The sequence below is a fragment of the Ranitomeya imitator genome, chromosome 1 (assembly GCF_032444005.1).
Source record: "Ranitomeya imitator isolate aRanImi1 chromosome 1, aRanImi1.pri, whole genome shotgun sequence".
Taxonomy (NCBI): domain Eukaryota; kingdom Metazoa; phylum Chordata; class Amphibia; order Anura; family Dendrobatidae; genus Ranitomeya; species Ranitomeya imitator.
In genome coordinates, this window is record NC_091282.1 from 1,225,719,539 (window position 1) to 1,225,734,215 (window position 14,677).

The following is a 14,677-nucleotide window of genomic DNA, read 5'->3' on the forward strand; positions in this document are numbered from 1 at the left end:
AAGCAGCCGTGCCACCTACGCATCCACCAGGCTCGGGTACAATATGCTGCTAATGCCGACTTAACCATTTACTGCCATGTGATGCAAGTCAGGTCTGATGATGGATACAGGTCTGATATAAATGCTGTGGCCCGTGACGGGTATAAGGACAGTACCGTGTACTGCTGACATTACCGTGCACAGTGCAGTATGATTCCTGCCTCCGGACGGAGCATTGACTTCCAATCTACCCCGAGAGGAGTGGAGGAAGGTAAGTCAGAACTGCTCGGAGCACATTTCTGACTACTCTATAAAAGTAGTTATGCGTGAGCCTTAACAATAAAACCACTGATGGTTGAAGTGAATAAGCTTATTCTTCTGGCAGCCGGCACCTGACTGGTGAGAGGCAGCACAATCAGATCTTGAAGCTCACGTGTTTAAAGCAGAGAAAATGGGCAATCGGGAGGATCTGAGCGACTCTGACAAGGGGCAAATTGTGATGTCTGTCCAAATGGCATATCCAGAAGGGCCGGCCGTGTGGGGTTTTTCTGGTATGTGGTAGGCCTTCTGGGGTGTTTCCCTTAAACCACAGTTTTTGTAGGGTGTTCCTCGTATACCGCATGTCTTTTGGGGTGTTACCGGTATATGACTTGACTTTGTTATTCCTGGGATGTTTTGGATCTTGAGGGGTGTTCCCTGGAATGATGAAGGTCTCGTGGGGTGTTCCCCCGAGATACGGCGAGACTTGTGGGGTGTTCTCTGGGGTGACGTGGGTCTTGTGGGGTGTTCCCAGGTTATGATGTGCCTTGTGGGGATGCCACCGGTTTTGTGGGGTGTTACGGTGGGATTTTTTGGAGTGTCTCCCGAGATGCCGTGTGACTTGTGGGGTGTTCCCTGGGATATTGCAGGCATTTTTGGGATGTTTCCTGGGATGCTGCGGGACTTGTGGGGTGTTCCCCGGGATATGCCGGGTACTGTGGGGTGTTTCTGGGATGTTGTGGGGTGCTACCGTAAATATTACGGGTCTTGGGGTGGGGGGAGGGGTGTTCCCCTGGATGCTGTGTGTCCTTGGGGGTGTTCCCCTGGATGCTGTGTGTCTTTGCCTTGTTCCCCTGGATGCTGTGTGTCCTTGGGGGTGTTCCCCTGGATGCTGTGTGTCTTTGCCTTGTTCCCCTGGATGCTGTGTGTCCTTGGGGGTGTTCCCCTGGATGCTGTGTGTCTTTGCCTTGTTCCCCTGGATGCTGTGTGTCCTTGGGGGTGTTCCCCTGGATGTTGTGTGTCTTTGCCTTGTTCCCCTGGATGCTGTGTGTCCTTGGGGGTGTTCCCCTGGATGCTGTGTATCTTTGACGTGTTCCCCTGGATGCTGTGCGTCTTTGCCATGTTCCCCTGGATGCTGTGTGTCTTTGGGGGTGTTACCCTGGATGCTGTGCGTCTTTGGGGGTGTTCCCCTGGATGCCGTGTGTTTTTGCAGGTGTTCCCCTGGATGCCATGCGTCTTTGCAGGTGTTCCCCTGGATGCTGTGCGTCTTTGCAGGTGTTCCCCTGGATGCTGTGCGTCTTTGGGGGTGTTCCCCTGGATGCTGTGTGTCTTTGGGGGTGTTCCCCTGGATGCTGTGCGTCTTTGGGGGTGTTCCCCTGGATGCTGTGTGTCTTTGGGGGTGTTCCCCTGGATGCTGTGTGTCTTTGGGGGTGTTCCCCTGGATGCTGTGTGTCTTTGCCTTGTTCCCCTGGATGCTGTGTGTCCTTGGGGGTGTTCCCCTGGATGCTGTGCGTCTTTGGGGGTGTTCCCCTGGATGCTGTGTGTCTTTGCCTTGTTCCCCTGGATGCTGTGCATCTTTAGGGGTGTTCCCCTGGATGCTGTGTGTCTTTGGGGGTGTTCCCCTGGATGCTGTGTGTCTTTGGGGGTGTTCCCCTGGATGCTGTGTGTCTTTGGGGGTGTTCCCCTGGATGCTGTGTGTCTTTGCCGTGTTCCCCTGGATGCTGTGTGTCTTTGGGGGTGTTCCCCTGGATGCTGTGTGTCTTTGGGGGTGTTCCCCTGGATGCTGTGTGTCTTTGCCTTGTTCCCCTGGATGCTGTGTGTCTTTGGGGGTGTTCCCCTGGATGCTGTGTGTCTTTGCCGTGTTCCCCTGGATGCTGTGCATCTTTGCCGTGTTCCCCTGGATGCTGTGCGTCTTTGTCATGTTCCCCTGGATGCTGTGTGTCCTTGGGGGTGTTCCCCTGGATGCCGTGTGTTTTTGCAGGTGTTCCCCTGGATGCCATGCGTCTTTGCAGGTGTTCCCCTGGATGCTGTGCGTCTTTGCAGGTGTTCCCCTGGATGCTGTGCGTCTTTGGGGGTGTTCCCCTGGATGCTGTGCGTCTTTGGGGGTGTTCCCCTGGATGCTGTGCATTTTTCCGGGTGTTCCCCTGGATTCCGTGCGTCTTTGGGTGGTGTTCCCCTGGATGCTGTGCATCTTTGGGGGTGTTCCCCTGGATGCTGTGCGTCTTTGCGGGTGTTCCCCTGGATGCCGTGCGTCTTTGCGGGTGTTTGCCGGGACTCATCCTCCGCTGTGCTGAACCATCAGACTTTCTGGAGTATTAGACACTGGATTACAGCGAGTAGAGAGTATGGGATATCCCTGCCGCTATACTATACAACCCCCGGCTGCCCACATCTCCCGGCATCCACTCTATGTGTAAGGACTTGTGTGGAGTGGGCGCCGGCTGGCTCACACGGCAGGCTCCCTTTTGGTAACAGCTGGATTCATGGCCTAAATTACACAAAATGCAGTAAAACACAGGCCTCATTTATCAATACCACCAGTCTGACCTCTGTGTTGCCCATGGCAACCAATCAGAGCTCAGCTTTTATGTTTTAAACTTCTATGGAAAAATGAAAGCTGCGCTGTGATTGGTTGCTCTGGGAAACGGACAGTTTTACTGACAAATATGGCCGCGTAATGCTTTTCTTATTACTTTCTTTTTACCGCTGTATTTCTGCTCGGGTTCTATTAAAAAATCCTAAAATGTTAGATTTGGAAGGGACCTCCAGGCTCCTCGTGTCCAGCCCCCTGCTCAAAGCAGGATTCACTGAACCATCTCAGACAGGTGTCTGTCCAGCCTCTGTGTGAAGACTTCCATGGAAGGAGAACTCCCCACCTCTCGTGGCCGCCTGTTCCACTCATTGATCACCCTCACTATCAAAACGCTTTTTTTTTTCATATCTAATCTGTATCTTTCAATTTCCTTCCATTGCGTGTTGTGTTTCCATGTGTAAATGAGAATAATGCTGATCTCTCCACACTGTGACAGACCCTCAGATATTTGTAGACCACCATTAAGCCTCCTTTTAACCTTCTTTTTTGCAGCTAAACATTCCCAGATCCTTTATCCGTTCCTCGTAGAACATACTTTGCAGTCCGCTCACCATCCTGGCCGCTTTTCTCTGAACTTGCTCCAGTTTTTCAATGTCTTTTATTTAATGTGGTGCCCAGATCTGGACACAGTATTCCAGATGAGGCCTGACCAAGGAGGAGCAGAGGGGGATAATAACTTCACGTGATCTAAACTCTAGGCTTCTCATAATACATCCTAGAACTGTGTCTGCCTTTTTGCTGCTGCTTCACACTGTTGACTCCTGTGCAGTCTGTGATCTATTAGTATACCCAAGTCTTTTTCACATGTGCTGTTGCTTAGTTCTATTCCTCCCATTCTGAAGATGTAATTTTTCTTGCCCAGATGTAGAATCTTGCATTTCTCCCTGTTAAATACCATTCTATTAGTCACTGCCCATTGTTCATGCTTATCTAGATCCTTCTGAATCCTTTCTCTGTCTTCTCTAGTGTTAAGGTACCTTCACACTGAACGATATATCTAGCGATCCGTGACGTTGCAGCGTCCTGGCTAGCGATATCGTTCAGATAGACACGCAGCAGCGATCTGGATCCTGCTGTGACATCGTTGGTCATAGCAGAAAGTCCAGAACTTTATTCGTCGCTGGACTCCCGCAGACATCGCTGAATCGGCGTGTGTGACGCCGATTCAGCGATGTCTTCACTGGTAACCAGGGTAAACATCGGGTAACTAAGCGAAGGGCCGCGCTTAGTAACCCGATGTTTACCCTAGTTACCAGCGTAAACGTAAAAAATACTTACATTCCGGTGTCCCCCGGCGCTGTGCTTCTCTGCACTGTGTAAGCGCCGGCCGGAAAGCAGAGCACAGCGGTGACGTCACCGCTGTGCTTTCCCGCTGGCGCTCAGTCAGTGCAGAGAATCACAGCGCCGGGGGACAGACACCGGAATGTAAGTATGTAGTGTTTTTTTTTTTTTACGTAGTTATCACTCCTAGCTTTCATCGTCTTCTACAAATTTGATTAGTTTATCTTCAGTTCCCTTATCTAGATCATTTAGAAAAATGATACAAATGTAATTTTTTTTCCTCCTACATCGTTTTGTATGAATTATGACAAAAATGGCTCAAAACTGGTGTGTGTGAATATACCATAACGGAGTCTGATAATCCTCTGTCACCTTACAGCCGTCCTCTCCGGTGCGCTGTGCTCCTTAGAGCTTAAATAGAAAAGCTAACTTTGCAAGAATATGATAAACCCATCAGACCCAGCTCCGGTGGCCATATTCACATTGCCGTGGCTGTGCCCCCAGATCCACATAACCAGATCCAAGGCTGACACCAGATCCACATATGGCGAGTCCAAGGCTGACACCAGATTACTGCCAGGATGTGCCACCAGATCCACCTATGGGAAATCCAACGCTGACACCAGATTACTGATGATAGATGTGCCACCAGATCTGCATAAGCAAATCCAAGGCTGACACCAGATTACTGCCAGGATGTGCCACTAGATCCACATATGGGAAATCCAAGGCTGACACCAGATTACTGCCAGGATGTGCCACCAGATCCACCTATGGGAAATCCAACGCTGACACCAGATTACTGATGATAGATGTGCCACCAGATCTGCATAAGCAAATCCAAGGCTGACACCAGATTACTGCCAGGATGTGCCACTAGATCCTCATATGGGAAATCCAAGGCTGACACCAGATTACTGCCAGGATGTGCCACCAGATCCACATATGGGAAATCCAACGCTGACACCAGATTACTGTCAAGATGTGCCACCAGATCACATATGGCAAATCCAAGGCTGACACCAGATTACTGTCAGGATGTGCCACCAGATCCAAATATGGGGAATCCAAGGCTGACACCAGATTACTGTCAGGATGTGCCACCAGATCCACATATGGGGAATCCAAGGCTGACACCAGAGTACTGTCAGGGTGTGCCACCAGATCCACATATGGGGAATCCAAGGCTGACACCAGATTACTGTCAGGGTGTGCCACCAGATCCACATATGGGGAATCCAAGGCTGACACCAGATTACTGTCAGGGTGTGCCACCAGATCCACATATGGGGAATCCAAGGCTGACACCAGATTACTGTCAGGATGTGCCACCAGATCCAAATATGGGGAATCCAAGGCTGACACCAGATTACTGTCAGGATGTGCCACCAGATCCACATATGGGGAATCCAAGGCTGACACCAGAGTACTGTCAGGGTGTGCCACCAGATCCACATATGGGAAATCCAAGGCTGACACCAGATTACTGTCAGGATGTGCCACCAGATCCACATATGGGAAATCCAACGCTGACACCAGATTACTGATGATAGATGTGCCACCAGATCTGCATAAGCAAATCCAAGGCTGACACCAGATTACTGCCAGGATGTGCCACAGATCCACATATGGGAAATCCAAGGCTGACACCAGATTACTGCCAGGATGTGCCACCAGATCCACATATGGGAAATCCAACGCTGACACCAGATTACTGATGATAGATGTGCCACCAGATCTGCATAAGCAAATCCAAGGCTGACACCAGATTACTGCCAGGATGTGCCACTAGATCCTCATATGGGAAATCCAAGGCTGACACCAGATTACTGCCAGGATGTGCCACCAGATCCACATATGGGAAATCCAACGCTGACACCAGATTACTGTCAAGATGTGCCACCAGATCACATATGGCAAATCCAAGGCTGACACCAGATTACTGTCAGGATGTGCCACCAGATCCAAATATGGGGAATCCAAGGCTGACACCAGATTACTGTCAGGATGTGCCACCAGATCCACATATGGGGAATCCAAGGCTGACACCAGAGTACTGTCAGGGTGTGCCACCAGATCCACATATGGGGAATCCAAGGCTGACACCAGATTACTGTCAGGGTGTGCCACCAGATCCACATATGGGGAATCCAAGGCTGACACCAGATTACTGTCAGGGTGTGCCACCAGATCCACATATGGGGAATCCAAGGCTGACACCAGATTACTGTCAGGGTGTGCCACCAGATCCACATATGGGGAATCCAAGGCTGACACCAGATTACTGTCAGGGTGTGCCACCAGATCCACATATGGGGAATCCAAGGCTGACACCAGAGTACTGCCAGGATGTGCCACCAGATCCACACTTCTATTAGTCCCATTGTGGGACATTGTGCAGCTAATCTGATGACGTTCCATGTGGCATCCATGGCAATATTGGTGATTTTTAGGACATGAGGATGGATATGACCTTCTTGCCGTCCTCTGCCTCCGATGTAAGATTCCAGCAACATTCGGAGGTGATGGGTAATTTGGGGGTCTTGTGCAGATTTCTCATTTTTCCCCCTTTTTATATCTTTCAGAACACGTTCTACGGCAGATTCCGCCACTTCCTGGACATCATCGACCCGCGCACGCTCTTCGTCACTGAGGTAATGGCTGCTTCTTAGCTATCCTGTCTGAGCTACATGTGAGATGTAAAATCGCTTGTCTGGAGACCCTGAAGAACATGTCTGACACCTCCAATCAACCACGTGAGCAGAATGTCCTTGTTGGGCATCTTGCTTGTCCTCTGAGGAGCTGGTATGGCGGTGAGGGATATTGTGTTTTCTCCTCTGTGCGTTCCTTTCTTCTCTCTGTGCGCTCCTCTCTGTGCACTCCTCTCTGCGTGCTCCTGTCTGTGCTCTCCTGCTGTCTGTGCTCTCCTGCTGTCTGTGCTCTCCTGCTGTCTGTGCTCTCTTCTCTGTGCTCTCCTGCTGTCTGTGCTCTCCTGCTGTCTGTGCTCTCTTCTCTGTGCTCTCCTGCTGTCTGTGCTCTCCTGCTGTCTGTGCTCTCCTGCTGTCTGTGCGCTCTTCTCTGTGCTCTCCTCTCTGTGCACTCGTCTCTGCGCTCTCCTCTCAGCTCCACGCTCTCCTCTCTGCGTGCTCCTCTCTGCGCTCTCCTCTGTGTGCGCTCCCTCCTCTGTGTGTGCGCTCCCTCCTCTGTGTGTGCGCTCCCTCCTCTGTGTGTGCGCTCCCTCCTCTGTGTGCGCTCCCTCCTCTGTGTGCGCGCTCCCTCATCTGTGTGCGCGCTCCCTCATCTGTGTGCGCGCTCCCTCCTCTCTGTGAGCGCTCCCTCCTCTGTGTGCGCTCCCTCCTGTGTGCGCTCCCTCCTCTGTGAGCGCTCCCTCCTCTCTGTGCGTGCTCCCTCCTCTCTGTGCGCGCTCCCTCCTCTCTGTGCGTGCTCCCTCCTCTCTGTGCGTGCTCCCTCCTCTCTGTGCGCGCTCCCTCCTCTCTGTGCGCGCTCCCTCCTCTCTGTGCGCGCTCCCTCCTCTGTGTGCGCTCCCTCCTTTGTGTGCGCTCCCTCCTCTTTGTGCGCGCTCCCTCCTCTGTGTGCGCGCTCCCTCCTCTGTGTGCGCGCTCCCTCCTCTGTGTGCGCTCCTCTCTGCACGCTTCTCTCTGCGTGCTCCTCTTAAGTCACATTTTGGTTTGCAGCTTTCAGTGTGACTGGAGTAATCACTGCGACCTGAGCGCACTGATCTATAAGCCATCTTCTCTTTTTTTTTATTTTAAGCGTTGCAGCCCTGTGTGCATCTGATGTCTGGCTCTTTGCTCGCTGGAATGTCCGGTGACGGATTATCGGGTTGCCGGATTATCAGGATGCAGTATGTTATATTGGGCTAACGTGCCCCACATAGATATGCTGGCGGGAGCGCTGCTCCTGGGGTCTGTAACTTTAAATGTCTAAATACCCCTACGTCTGCTTTCAACGCACGACCACTGGCTCCTCGCCGTTGTTATGGCAACTTGACAACTGGCTGAATGAAGGGTCCTGCGCTTAGTGGGGGGCTCGTCCAGGCCACATCGGGGGTTATATAACTGCTGCTCCTTGTTTTCTCACATTCCCCAAACAATTGCTACAACTTCCTCATAGACTTCAGTTCTTCAGCAGTTTCCAGATCTCTGCTTGCTGTCAGTGAACGAGGGCTGTGCTGCTTAAACCGGCGACAACGTACCTGATCGCAAATCCGCCATGTATCAGGGGAGAAGTACGAGTGCAGCTCTGAATGTAACCAGAGTCACCAACATGAGAGATGATGTTCAGCAGTGTCTGGATGAGCACAGTGAGGTTCTACAACAGCTGAGGTGTATGATGAGGTTCTGCAGCAGCTGAGGTGTATTATATTATTAAACATTGGCGTGACGGGCCTGTGGTATGTGATCCTGCGCTTCTTGGTGGGTGGCTTGCTCTTGGCCCCTTCCTGGCCCCTCTCAGCCCCCTCCTTGTTTGCTCTCGGCCCCCTCCTTGTTTTGCTCCTGGCCCCTCAGCCCCTCCTTGTTTACTCTCGGTCCCCTACTTGTGTTGCTCCTGGCCCCTCTCGGCCCCCTCCTTGTTTGCTCTCGGCCCCCTCCTTGTTTGTTCTCGGCCTCTTCCTGGCCCTTCTCAGCCCCCTCCTTGTTTGCCCTCGGCCTCTTCCTGGCCCCTCTCGGTCGCCTCCTTGTTTGCTCTTGGCCCCTTCCTTGTTTGCTCTCAGCCTCTTCCTGGCCCCTCTCTGCCTCCTCCTTGTTTGCTCTTGGCCCCTTCCTGGCCCCTCTCGGCCCCCTCCTTGTTTGTTCCTGGCCCCTTCCTTGTTTGCTCTTGGCCTCTTCCTGGCCCCTGTCGGGCCCCTCCTTTGCTCTCGGAACCTTCCTGGCCCCTCTCAGGCCCCCTCCTTGTTTGCTCTTGGCCTCTTCCTGGCCCTTCTCGGCCTCCTCCTTGTTTGCTTTTGGACCCTTCCTGGCCCCTCTCTGCCTCCTCCTTGTTTGATCTCCGCCTCTTCCTGGCCCCTCTCTGGCCCCTCCTTGTTTGCTTTTGGCCCCTTCCTGGTCCCTCTCGGCCCCCTCATTGTTTGCCCTTGGCCCCTCTCGGGCCCCTCCTTGCTTGCTCTCGGACCCTTCCTGGCCCCTCTCGGGCCCCCTCCTTGTTTGCTCTCGGCCTCTTCCTGGCTCCTCACGGCCCCCTCCTTGTTTGCTCTCAGCCTCTTCCTGGCCCCTTGTGGCCCCCTCCTTGTTTGCTCTCAGCCCCTTCCTGGCCCCCTCCTTGTTTGCTCTCGGCCCCCTCCTTGTTTGCTCTCGTCCTCTTCCTGGCCCCTCTTGGGCCCCTATTCTTGTTTGCTCCTGGTCCCTCTCGGCCCCCTCCTTGTTTGCTCTCGGCCCCCTCCTTGTTCCTTCTTTACTCTTGGCCCCTTCCTGGCCCCTCTCGGCCCCCTCCTTGTTTGCTTTCAGCCTCTTCCTGCATCCTCTCGGCCCTCTCCTTGTTTGCTCTCGGCCCTCTCCTTGTTTGCTCTCTGATACTTTCTGGCCCCCTCCTTGTTCGCTCTCGGCCTCTTCCTCGGCCCTCTCGGCCCCCTCCTTGGTTTGCTCTCAGCCACTTCCTGGCCCCCTCTTTGTTTGCTTTCGGCTCCCTCCTTGTTTGCTCTCTGCCTCTTCCTGGCCCCTCTCGGCCCCCTCCTTGTTTGCTCCTGGCCCCTCTTGGCCCCCTCCTTGTTTGCTCTCGGCCTCTTCCTGGCCCCTCTTGGCCCCCTCCTTGTTTGCTCTTGGCCCCTCTCAACCCCCTCCTTGTTTGCTCTCGGACCCCTCCTTGTTTTGGTCCTGGCCCCTCTCGGCCCTCTCCTTGTTTGCTCTCGGCCCCCTCCTTGTTTTGCTCCTGGCCCCTCTTGGCCCCCACCTTGTTTGCTCTTGGCCCCTTCCTGGCCCCCTCCTTGTTTGCTTTCGGCCTCTTCCTGACCACTCTCGGCCCCCTCCTTGTTTGTTTTCGGCCTCTTCCTGGCCCCTCTCGGCCTCCTCCTTGTTTGCTCTTGGTCCCTTCCTTGCCCTTCTCGGTCCCCTCCTTGTTTGCTCTTGGTCCCTTCCTGGCCCCTATCGGTCCCCTCCTTGGTTGCTCTCGGTCTCTTCCTGACCCCTCTCGGCCCCCTCCTTGTTTGTTCTCGGTCTCTTCCTGGCCCTTTTCAGTCCCCTCCTTGTTTGCTCTTGGCAGCATCCTGGCCCCTCTCGGCCCCCTCCTTGTTTGCTCTTGGCCTCTTCCAGGCCCCTCTCGGCCGCCTCCTTGTTTGCTCTTGGCCCCTACCTGGCCCCTCTTGGCCTCCTCCTTGTTTGCTCTTGGCCCCTTTCTGGCCCCTCTCTGCCCCCTCCTTGTTTGTTCTTGGCCCCTCTCGGCCACCCACCTTGTTTGTTCTCGGCCTCTTCCTGACCACTCTCGGGCCCCCTCCTTGTTTGCTCTCGGCCCCTTCCTTGCCCTTCTCAGCCCCCTCCTTGTTTGCTCTCGGTCTCTTCCTGGCCCTTCTCGGTCCCCTCCTAGTTTGCTCTTGGCAGCTTCCTGGCCCCTCTCGGTCCCCTCCTTGTTTGCTCTTGGCCCCTTCCTGGCCCCTCTTGGCCCCCTCCTTGCTTGCTCTCGGCCTCTTCCTGGCCCCTCTCGGCCTCCTCCTTGTTTGATCTTGGACCCTTCCTGGCCCCTCTCGGCCCCTTCCTTGTTTGCTCTCTGTCCCCTCCTTGTTTTGCTCTTGGCCCCTCTCGGCCCCCTCCTTGTTTGCTCCTGGTCCCTCTCGGCCCCCTCCTTGTTTGCTCTCGGCCCCCTCCTTGTTCCTTCTTTACTCTTGGCCCCTTCCTGGCCCCTCTCGGCCCCCTCCTTGTTTGCTTTCAGCCTCTTCCTGGATCCTCTCGGCCCTCTCCTTGTTTGCTCTCGGCCCTCTCCTTGTTTGCTCTCTGATACTTTCTGGCCCCCTCCTTGTTCGCTCTCGGCCTCTTCCTCGGCCCTCTCGGCCCCCTCCTTGGTTTGCTCTCAGCCCCTTCCTGGCCCCCTCTTTGTTTGCTTTCGGCTCCCTCCTTGTTTGCTCTCTGCCTCTTCCTGGCCCCTCTCGGCCCCCTCCTTGTTTTGGTCCTGGCCCCTCTCGGCCCTCTCCTTGTTTGCTCTCGGCCCCCTCCTTGTTTTGCTCCTGGCCCCTCTTGGCCCCCACCTTGTTTGCTCTTGGCCCCTTCCTGGCCCCCTCCTTGTTTGCTTTCGGCCTCTTCCTGACCACTCTCGGCCCCCTCCTTGTTTGTTTTCGGCCTCTTCCTGGCCCCTCTCGGCCTCCTCCTTGTTTGCTCTTGGTCCCTTCCTTGCCCTTCTCGGTCCCCTCGTTTGCTCTTGGTCCCTTCCTGGCCCCTATCGGCCCCCTCCTTGTTTGCTCTCGGTCTCTTCCTGACCCCTCTCGGCCCCCTCCTTGTTTGTTCTCGGTCTCTTCCTGGCCCTTTTCAGTCCCCTCCTTGTTTGCTCTTGGCAGCATCCTGGCCCCTCTCGGCCCCCTCCTTGTTTGCTCTTGGCCTCTTCCTGGCCCCTCTCGGCTGCCTCCTTGTTTGCTCTTGGCCCCTACCTGGCCCCTCTTGGCCTCCTCCTTGTTTGCTCTTGGCCCCTTTCTGGCCCCTCTCTGCCCCCTCCTTGTTTGTTCTTGGCCCCTCTCGGCCACCCACCTTGTTTGTTCTCGGCCTCTTCCTGACCACTCTCGGGCCCCCTCCTTGTTTGCTCTCGGCCCCTTCCTTGCCCTTCTCAGCCCCCTCCTTGTTTGCTCTCGGTCTCTTCCTGGCCCTTCTCGGTCCCCTCCTAGTTTGCTCTTGGCAGCTTCCTGGCCCCTCTCGGTCCCCTCCTTGTTTGCTCTTGGCCCCTTCCTGGCCCCTCTTGGCCCCCTCCTTGCTTGCTCTCGGCCTCTTCCTGGCCCCTCTCGGCCTCCTCCTTGTTTGATCTTGGACCCTTCCTGGCCCCTCTCGGCCCCTTCCTTGTTTGCTCTCTGTCCCCTCCTTGTTTTGCTCCTGGCCCCTCTCGGCCCCCTCCTTGTTTGCTCCTGGTCCCTCTCGGCCCCCTCCTTGTTTGCTCTCGGCCCCCTCCTTGTTCCTTCTTTACTCTTGGCCCCTTCCTGGCCCCTCTCGGCTCCCTCCTTGTTTGCTTTCAGCCTCTTCCTGTATCCTCTCGGCCCTCTCCTTGTTTGCTCTCGGCCCTCTCCTTGTTTGCTCTCTGATACTTCCTGGCCCCCTCCTTGTTCGCTCTCGGCCTCTTCCTCGGCCCTCTCGGGCCCCCTCCTTGGTTTGCTCTCAGCCCCTTCCTGGCCCCCTCTTTGTTTGCTTTCGGCCCCCTCCTTGTTTGCTCCTGGCCCCTCTTGGCCCCCTTCTTGTTTGCTCTCGGCCTCTTCCTAGCCCCTCTTGGCCCCCTCCTTGTTTGCTCTTGGCCCCTCTCAACCCCCTCCTTGTTTGCTCTCGGACCCCTCCTTGTTTTGGTCCTGGCCCCTCTCGGCCCTCTCCTTGTTTGCTCTCGGCCCCCTCCTTGTTTTGCTCCTGGCCCCTCTTGGCCCCCACCTTGTTTGCTCTTGGCCCCTTCCTGGCCCCCTCCTTGTTTGCTTTCGGCCTCTTCCTGACCACTCTCGGCCCCCTCCTTGTTTGTTTTCGGCCTCTTCCTGGCCCCTCTCGGCCTCCTCCTTGTTTGCTCTTGGTCCCTTCCTTGCCCTTCTCGGTCCCCTCCTTGTTTGCTCTTGGCCCCTACCTGACCCTCTCGGCCTCCTCGTTTACTCTTGGACCCTTCCTGGCCCCTATCGGCCCCCTCCTTGTTTGCTCTCGGTCTCTTCCTGGCCCCTCTCGGCCCCCTCCTTGTTTGTTCTCGGTCTCTTCCTGGCCCTTTTCAGTCCCCTCCTTGTTTGCTCTTGGCAGCGTCCTGGCCCCTCTCGGCCCCCTCCTTGTTTGCTCTTGGCCCCTTCCTGGCCCCTCTCTGCCCCTCCTTGTTTGTTCTTGGCCCCTCTCGGCCCCAACCTTGTTTGTTCTCGGCCTCTTCCTGACCACTCTCGGGCCCCCTCCTTGTTTGCTCTCGGCCCCTTCCTTGCCCTTCTCAGCCCCCTCCTAGTTTGCTCTCGGTCTCTTCCTGGCCCTTCTCGGTCCCCTCCTTGTTTGCTCTTGGCCCCTTCCTGGCCCTTCTTGGCCCCCTCCTTGCTTGCTCTCGGCCTCTTCCTGGCCCCTCTCGGCCTCCTCCTTGTTTGCTCTTGGCCCCTTCCTGGCCCCTCTCGGCCTCCTCCTTGTTTGCTCTTGGCCCCTATCGGCCCCCTCCTTGTTTGCTCTTGCCTCTTCCTGGCCTTTCTCGGCCCCCTCCTTGTTTGCTCTTGGCCCCTTCCTGACCCCTCTCGGCCTCCTCCTTGTTTGCTCTTGGACCCTTCCTGGCCCCTCTCGGCCCCTTCCTTGTTTGCTCTCTGTCCCCTCCTTGTTTTGCTCCTGGCCCCTCTCGGCCCCCTCCTTGTTTGTTCTTGGCCCCTCTCGGCCCCCTCCTTGTTTGCTCTTGACACCCTCCTTGTTTGCTCTCGGTCCCCTCCTTGTTTGCTCTTGGCCCCTTCCTGGCCCCCTCCTTGTTTGCTCTTGGCCCCTTGTTTGCTCTCGGCCTCTTCTTGGCCCCTCTCGGCCTCCTTGTTTGCTCTTGGACCCTTCCTGGCCCCTATCGGCCCCCTCCTTGTTTGCTCTTGCCTCTTCCTGGCCTTTCTCGGCCCCCTCCTTGTTTGCTCTTGGCCCCTTCCTGACCCCTCTCGGCCTCCTCCTTGTTTGCTCTTGGACCCTTCCTGGCCCCTCTTGGCCCCTTCCTTGTTTGCTCTCTGTCCCCTCCTTGTTTTGCTCCTGGCCCCTCTCGGCCCCCTCCTTGTTTGTTCTTGGCCCCTCTCGCCCCCATCCTTGTTTGCTCTTGGCCCCCTCCTTGTTTGCTCTCGGTCTCTTCCTGGCCCCTCTCGGTCCCCTCCTTGTTTGCTCTTGTCCCCTTCCTGGCCCCCTCCTTGTTTGCTCTTGGCCCCTTGTTTGCTCTTGGCCTCTTCTTGGCCCCTCTCGGCCTCCTCGTTTGCTCTTGGACCCTTCCTGGCCCCTCTCGGCCCCCTCCTTGCTTGCTCTCGGCCTCTTCCTGGCCCCTCTCGGCCTCCTCCTTGTTTGCTCTTGGCCCCTTCCTGGCCCCTCTCGGCCTCCTCCTTGTTTGCTCTTGGCCCCTATCGGCCCCCTCCTTGTTTGCTCTTGCCTCTTCCTGGCCTTTCTCGGCCCCCTCCTTGTTTGCTCTTGGCCCCTTCCTGACCCCTCTTGGCCTCCTCCTTGTTTGCTCTCGGCCCCTTCCTTGTTTGCTCTCTGTCCCCTCCTTGTTTTGCTCCTGGCCCCTCTCGGCCCCCTCCTTGTTTATTCTTGGCCCCTCTCGGCCCCCTCCTTGTTTGCTCTTGACACCCTCCTTGTTTGCTCTCGGTCCCCTCCTTGTTTGCTCTTGGCCCCTTCCTGGCCCCCTCCTTGTTTGCTCTTGGCCCCTTGTTTGCTCTCGGCCTCTTCTTGGCCCCTCTCGGCCTCCTCGTTTGCTCTT

General features: G+C 55.9%; 1 protein-coding gene across 1 annotated transcript in view; it reads left to right on the forward strand.

The window, feature by feature from the left end:
• SFXN5 (sideroflexin 5) overlaps positions 1–14,677 on the forward strand; it is a 345,747-nt gene that overhangs the window by 28,928 nt on the left and 302,142 nt on the right. The window contains exon 2 of the mRNA XM_069745104.1: positions 6,697–6,765. Coding sequence (XP_069601205.1) covers positions 6,697–6,765 — 69 coding nt within the window. The remainder of the gene's footprint in view (positions 1–6,696; positions 6,766–14,677) is intronic.